The 7827-nt window shown below is 49.0% G+C and overlaps 1 protein-coding gene across 1 annotated transcript in view; it reads right to left on the bottom strand.

The window, feature by feature from the left end:
* Positions 1-7827, bottom strand: part of LOC107113545 (translation initiation factor IF-2-like) — a 69838-nt gene that overhangs the window by 6906 nt on the left and 55105 nt on the right. Inside the window, exons 5-6 of the mRNA XM_015414892.1 lie at positions 7286-7350; positions 1213-1251 (exon numbers count right to left, since the gene is read on the bottom strand). Of these exons, the coding sequence (XP_015270378.1) occupies positions 1213-1251; positions 7286-7350 (104 nt within the window). The remainder of the gene's footprint in view (positions 1-1212; positions 1252-7285; positions 7351-7827) is intronic.

Raw genomic sequence — 7827 nt, 5'->3', positions numbered from 1 at the left:
CAGGTACAAGCTCGCCCTCCTCTGCCAAGACAGATCTGCACGTTCCCCCCCCCCCAGTAGCTAGCAATCCAAAAGAGTCCAGTGGAGCCTGAGCGGTGGGTGTTGCCTTCTGACACACTTCCAGTGATGTCAGGGGGTGTGGCATATGCAAATAAGTTATGCCAATGAGTTATGCTAATGAGCTCCTGCACCTCTTTTTCTATGAAATGACCCCTGTTTATTGCCTTCATTTATACTTTGCCTTTCTCCCCAGTGGAGGGACCCAAAAGTGGCTTACAACATCGTTTCCCACATTCCTCCGTTTTATCCTCACAACATCCCCCCCCCGTGAGGTGGGTGAGGCTGAGAGAGAACAACTGGTTCATGGTCACTCAGCAAGCTTCCATGGCAGAGTGGAGATTCAAAACTGGGTCTCCCGAATCCTAGTTTAAACTCTCGCCACTACGCCACGCTTGGACAGAGAACGCTGCTTGAAGTTTTGTTTTGTGAAGTTAAAACCAGGCCCAAAAAACCCCTAGCCAAGCGTGCACAACTTTTTACTGTCAGAGGGGCCCAGTGCAAGTGGAATTCAGGAAAAGAATTGTCCCCTGCAGGAATGAACAGGAGTGATACAAATGCAGAATAACCAGGGCCACAGCTAGGTGGTAGGGGCGGTGCCCCCTACCGAACCTGCAGTGCCCCCTCTCCCGGGGCTCCCTCTGCCCTCCTCCACTGCCCGCCCCCAGAAGCGACCAGGGCCAGCACAGTGCCAGGCAGCCATGTGCTTCTTTATCAGTCTGCACAGCCAGCTCTGCCCCCAGCCCCAGCACGTGCCAAGAGGACATACCAAGAGAAACTGACCCACCCAAGGTCACAAACAGTGAGGGCCTGACTGTGCGTTACAAAGACTTCAGGTCATGGGATCCGGGTTCGATCAGACATGAACTGCAACTTCCCTTCCATGAACTCAAATTCCCAGGCATGCGAGGGACAGATTCGGATCAGGAGTGTCCAGTGGAATTGCTTCTGCATCAGTTCCCTGACCAGAAACACCCCGTGGGGTGAGATTTGTTCTGTTGCATTCACCCACTGGACTGTTATTTCTTGATTTTTGTTTGGACCAGCACAGCTACTGAGAACCTGGAAAAGCCTGGAAAATTCGACATACAGTCCCTGTGAATGCCCACCATTCGCAATGACCAATGACATTACAAATAAGCTTAGCTAACTCACCATAATTGAAGGGGTCGTGCGTCGGTTCGCTACCTGGTTCTGAAAGAGATGGACACACAGAGGTGATGGATGGAGACAGATAATCCCAAATCCAACCCCTAACATGGACGCTGAAATGAAAGGGATGGGCTTGACATGGCATAGGGTTGCCAATTTCCAGGCGGGGTAAACGTGGAAAATCACCGTGTTGAAACAAAACACACAGTTCTGATACGCTACTATAACTTCCTTATTCGATTAAATCATATACTTATAATATACAGTAAAGACCCTAGCTCAACATCAAAAAAACAAAGATCATGGCATCCGGCCCCATCACTCCTTGGCAAATAGAAGGGGAAGTCGTGGAAGTAGTGACAGACTTCACGTTCCTGCGATCCCAGATCACCGCAGACTGTGACAGCAGCCATGAAATTAAAAGACGCCTGCTCCTTGGGAGGAAAGCAATGGCGAACCTCAACAGCATGATAAAAAGTAGAGACATCACCCTGCCAACAAAAGTCCGCATGGTCAAAGCAATGGTATTCCCAGTAGTCATGTATGGCTGCGAGAGTTGGACTATAAGGAAGGCCGAGCGCCGAAGAATAGATTCTTTTGAACTATGGTGCTGGAGAAGACTCTTGAGAGTCCCTTGGACTGCAAGAAGAACAAATCAGTCAATCCTAAAAGAAATCAACCCTGACTGTTCCCTGGAAGGCCAGATAATGAAACTGAAGCTCAAATACTTTGGCCACCCAATGAGAAGGGAACACTCACTGTAGAAGACCCTGATGCTGGGAAAGATTGAAGGTCAAAGAAGATGGGGACGGCAAAGGATGAGATGGTTAGACAGTGTCATTGATGCAACGAACATGAAGTTGAGCAAACTTCAGAGGACGGCGGAAGACAGGAAGGCCTGGCATGATCTGGTCCATGGGGTCGCGAAGAGTCGGACTCGACTGTGTGACTGAACAACAACAACAACAACAACAACAAAGACCCTAGTGAAACCTATTGAGATTATAGTGCACTGACAACAAGGACATTAAAAATATACAAATGAATATGAGAATATAAATCTTGTAGGAATGTCCACAGCTACAGAGACGAATATGCAGTTAGGATTCAACGTTGTTGGCTGTCTTGCTTTCAGAAAAGGGATGCAGCAAACGTCACGCAACACGCCTCCCAGGCAAAAGTTGCGTGTTTTGAGAAATTCTTCAGGCAGAGGGTTTCTCCTGGAACCAAAGCTCACAATGCTACAATGCACAAGTCAAGAAATCCCGTAGAAGGCTTCTCCAGTTCTCCATTTCCACGTGGGGCCTGGGGATCTCCTGCAATGACAACTGATCTCCAATTGATGGAGATCAGTTTCCCTGGTGAAAATGGCTGCTTTGGAGGGTGGACTCCATGGCAATACATCCTGCTGAGGTTCCTCCCATACCCAAACCCTCCCCTCCCCAGGCCCCACCCCCAAAATCTCCAGTTATGTTCCAACCTGGAACTGGCAACCCTAAATGCATCTCCCAGTTTGGATAAATCCAGAGTTTGCACGAGATTTTGTATGACTGCTCCTCTCTGGACAGAATCCTGGGCAAAAGCACCCTGGGCTTCAATCATGGATGGATATTTCTAGAGAGAGACGGGGATAGTTCTTTGGGGAGGGGGCACAGTTCAGTGGTAGAGCATCTGCTGTGGATGGACAAGGTCCCGGGTTCAAACCCCGGAATCTCCAGTTGAAAAAGGTTCAGGTAGCAGGTGACCGGAAAGACTTCTGCTTGAGAACATGGAGAGCTGCTGCCAGCCTGAGTAGGCAATACTGACCTTGATGGACCCAGGGTCTGAATAAAGAAGGCAGTTTCATGTACGTGAGAACCACTGCCGGTCAGAGAAGACCATTAGAAGAAAGACAGACCAAGGGTCTGACTTGGTATAAGGCATCTTAATCTGTATTCAGACAGCAGGAAACAAAACCTTTCTTTAACGTATGCTTCAGCCAGTGTCCCCTCTAAGCTGAGTTAGTGTGAGCTAGCTCAGTTTTTTAGCCTCTGCCTCACACATTTTTGTCTTGGCTCAGGAAGGAGGGCTCCAGAGCCAATTAATTTATGCAGCAGCCAAATCGCTCGCGCACAATTTTAATACCAGTAGCTCACAAAGTAGAATTTTTGCTCACAAGGCTCCATAGCTTAGAGGGAACATTGGCTTCAGCCTGTCGTAATTTGTTTTTGTTTTCTCACATGCTTGCTTTGAGTAAATGCCCTCCTGCAGAGCCTAAAACTGGTAGCCAGCAAGAATTTGGGTCAGGGAGACAGCCCTGATTGAGGTATCTTGAACCAATTTTGTGTTTGTGTGTGTGTGTGTGTGTGTGTGGTGTTTGGCCAAGACCTACCTGGGGCATATCTTCCTAAGGGCTTTTCCGCATGTCTCATTTTTCTTGCTTATGAGTTTATCTTCCATTAATGTTTTCCCCCTTTTCTACAGGTATCTTGCTCCCTCTAGTGGTCATTTCAATATTCCAAGACTGCATCACCTTATTCCGCTGCAATTTTAAAGGGCTCTGGAAGAAGCCAGTGATAGAGGTGAAATATCGAAGCAAACACGAGAGGGAGCGAGAAGCAGGCAGAAAAGGGAAAAACCAATAACAGCACAATACAAGCACACAAGCGATGAAATAACATGTGGAGAAAAGCCCTAAAAAGCTCATTCAGTTTTAATCCCACTTCTTATGGGGTTTTCGTTTTGCACTCAGAAAGATCTCACTGTGTCTGAGCATCCAACCGGCAAACATATTACGAACGTGCCCAGCAATCCTCCCTCTAAGCTGTGGAGTCTTGTGAGCAAAAAATCTACTTTGTGAACTACTGGCAATAAAGTTGTGAAGGAGTGATTTGGCTACTGCATCAATCAGTGTGCTCGGAGCCATCCTTCCTGAGCGCAGACAACAGTGTGTGACCCAGAGGGTAAAAAACTGTGAGCTAGCTCACACTAAACTCAGCTTAGAGGGAACACTGGTGCCCACTAAGATGAATCAAGGTCAACTAGTGATTTAACTTACAGGGGAATGTCCCAGGCTGCATTCACATCCTCAGACTGCTTCTGGCTCTGTTGTGAAACTTACATGTAGCCGTATAAATAACACGGCTTTTACAACACAGCCAAATGTGGCTTTGTGGGGTGGTTTGTGGATGCAAAAACAGTGTGCGGAGAGAGGCCGAAGCCACCTAGGGTTCCCAGTTCTGTGTGGGGAAATACCTGGAGATTTGGGGGGTGGAATCCGGGGAGGGAGGGGTTTGGGGAGGGGAGAGACCTCAGCAGGTACCACGCCACAGACTCCACCCACCAAAGCAGCCATTTTCTCCAGGGGGAACTCATCTCTGTCACATGGAGCTTGATTGTAATATCAGGAGATCTCCAAGCCTCACCTGGAGGGTGGCAACTCTACCGCTTCTGCCTATGTGTTGTGGTCTCAGACAGAAAACAGCCAGTGTGCTTCTGGGAGGCACAGACCTTCCGTCTGGTGCAGCCCCCTCGTGTTGTCCCCCAGGAAACAGGAGGACTTTGTCATGCGAAGAGGCAGCTTCAGATTACACATATAAAAGGAGTTCCGGAATAGCACGAGTCCTTGTCAGATACTGCTCTAGCAAGCCCTCTGAATGCGTAAGGCACTGGGGAAGTATAGCCATAATTCCCAGCAGCAATTTGAATGAATTGAGTTAGGAAAGATAAAAGAGCTGTCTTAAAGAGTCAGAACTGTTTTCCATCCTGTGTCGTGTTCCATCTGCCTACAGACAGCAGACAGCCAGATGCCACTGGCATGTTCACAAGGAGGGCAGGAATGGGGATATCTGTCCTCCGTTGTTAGCTTCCAGTCTGTGATGGGGGGAGAGATACACCTGCAGGGATGGGGAGGGGCAGTTCTTGATGATTTCCTAGCTTGCTAAGGAAGAGAGATAAGGCCAAGAGCAGATGGAGATAGCCAGCCGGCGGGTCCTTCTTCCAGGACAAAACAATCACCCTGGCCTTCCTTTGAGCTTCTCCATAAATGACCCCTTAAGAGCACTCCTTAAGCGGAACAGAATGGAATTCTTCTTCAGCCCTATCTGATATGTTCATTTGGGAATGAAAGATGCCAACCCATTGGCTGCATTCTGAAAGCACAACCCTTACGAAGGACATTTCTGGGGCCACTTGCGGGGAGGGCTTGCGGCCCAGCAGCACACCACCCTGCACGCAGAAGGTCTTGGGTTCAATCCTTGCCATTCCCAGTTCAAACAGAGAGGCTGTGGCTCAGTGGTGGAGCATCTCTGAGGCATGCCGATGGTCTCAGGTTCAGTACCCAGAATCTCCAGTGGAAAGGGTCAGAAGGAGGGTGATACGAAAGACTTCTACCTGGATAGCCGCAGCCAGACCGAGTGGACAGTCCTGACACTGATGTGCCGATGGTCTGATTCAGTCTAAGGCTGCTTCATGAATTTATCTATAAGACACCTGGCAGGAATGCTGGACATGGGAGCTGCACATGAGAAAGTTTCTGCCTCTTCGAAACGACTACAGAGACCCAGATGGTCTAATGATCTACCTCTGGGCAGGGCAGCTCGCCATATTCACAGGATGGGGAGAAGGGCCGTTAAAGGACCTCCCTGACCATCACTGGTATTTATTTTTATTTACTTATTTGGATCCCACCCTTCCCGCAAACGGGCTCAGGGTGGCTTGCGACAATAATCTACAAACAGTAAGCAATCAAAATAAATATTAAGCAATAAAAACAGTTAAAAGATGGGCGTAGCCAGTGTTCCCTCTATTGTTCAGTCGCACAGTCGAGTCCGACTCTTCGCGACCCCATGGACCAGCTCCCGCCAGGCCCTCCTGTCTTCCGCCGTCCTCTGAAGTTGGCTCAATTTCAACTTCATGTTCGTTGCATCGATGACACTGTCCAACCATCTCATCCTTTGCCGTCCCCGTCTTCTTTGACCTTTGATCTTTCCCAGCATCAGGGTCTTCTCCAGTCAGTGCTCCCTTCTCATTTGGTGGCCAAAGTATTTGAGCTTCAGTTTCATTATCTGGCCTTCTAGGGAACAGTCAGGGTTGATTTCTTTTAGGATTGACTGATTTGATCTTCTTGCAGTCCAAGGGACTCTCAAGAGTCTTCTCCAGCACCATAGTTCAAAAGAGGCTCTTTTTGTAGCAGGTACTCATTTGCATATTAGGCGACACACCCCTACTGTAGCCAGTCCTCCATAAGCTTACAGTAGCTCCTGTAAGAAGAGCTCTGTAAGCTCTTGGAGGATTGGCTACGTTAGGGGGTGTGTCGTCTAATATGCAAAGGAGTTCCTGCTACAATAGCAGAAACCCAGTAACGGCAGCAGGGAGGCCAACTGAGGGATGCCCACCCTTTCACTTGAAGGCCTGGGGGTACGAGGTCTCACAAGGCCCTCATCGCGATTGGGAGCTTGTTCTACCAGGCTGGGGCCAGGGCAGAAAAAGCCCTGGCCCTGCTTGAGGCTAAGTGGACGTCCCCAGGGACAGGGATAACCAGCAGATGGTGGTCCGCAGGGCACAAGGCTCTCCGGGACATATATGGGGAGAGGCGGTCCCTTAGATCTGTTGGTCCCAGTCCGCATAGGCCTTTAAAGGTCATAACCAGCAGCTTGAAGTGAATCCAGTACCCAACTGGAAGCCAGTGCGATTGGTGGAGCACTCAATATATAATTTGGTACAGAAGTCAGCAGCTTGAGGCTGACAGTTTTCAGGCTGGAGGTTGAGTGAAATTAAGTTTCTAGTCCCTGTGATAGATGAGCTTGGAAATCTGTTCACTGGAAGTTCGGCGACCCAAAGGGGGCTGCACAAAGCTTATGGGAATGAGGTTCTGAATCACTGCATATCTCCCAGACTCCCTAGGTTAGCAAAACAAATGAAGGGAAAGTATGCAAAGTCACTTTAATGAAGTCAAGCTGCAGAATTTGGATATTTTTTTTAAGCAACACAGAAAACACACCAGAACGACTACCTGCGCTTTTAAAAAAGTTTGCAACAGTGGCAGATAATGCTGAATGGTTTCTCCTGCTACTTATTCTCTAGTCTGTGACCTTACCGGCAGCCAAAGGTGCGAGCAGGGCCCCGCAGAGAGACAGAAAGAGCCACAAGTCCATGTTTGCCCTGAGGAGATATAAAAGGAATGAGAACTGAGTGCCTGCTTAGAGCAATACGGTCACAGGGTTGCCAGCTCTGGGTTGGGAAATTCCTGGAGATTTGGGGGGTGGAGCCTCAGGAGATCGGGGTTTGGGGCGGGGAGGGACCTCAGTGGGGTAGAAGGCCACGGAGTCCACCTTCCGAAGCGGCCATTTTCTGCAGGGGAACTGATCTCTGTCCCCTGCAGATCAATTGTAATCCCAGGAGCTCTCCAGCCACCACCTGGAGATTGGCAACTTTAAATATGGAGGATGGAGGACAAGGCCTTGAAAAGCTCTGGTCTTCCCCAAGCGCCGTCTGTTGACACTGGATGGGTAGTTGGATAGGTAGAGGCAGAGGCCCAAAAGGGTCTTCTCTGGAGATAGTCCATGGGCAAATTCTGACACAAGACTGGAGCACTTTTGCCGAGAGTAGATCATTTTTTAAAATTCACGTCTGGGGACT

This window comes from Gekko japonicus, unplaced genomic scaffold, assembly GCF_001447785.1.
Source record: "Gekko japonicus isolate JY-2015 unplaced genomic scaffold, Gekko_japonicus_V1.1 scaffold2514, whole genome shotgun sequence".
Lineage (NCBI taxonomy): Eukaryota > Metazoa > Chordata > Lepidosauria > Squamata > Gekkonidae > Gekko > Gekko japonicus.
The sequence above is the reverse complement of the archived record's forward strand: the minus strand, read 5'-3'. Positions and strand labels throughout refer to the sequence as shown.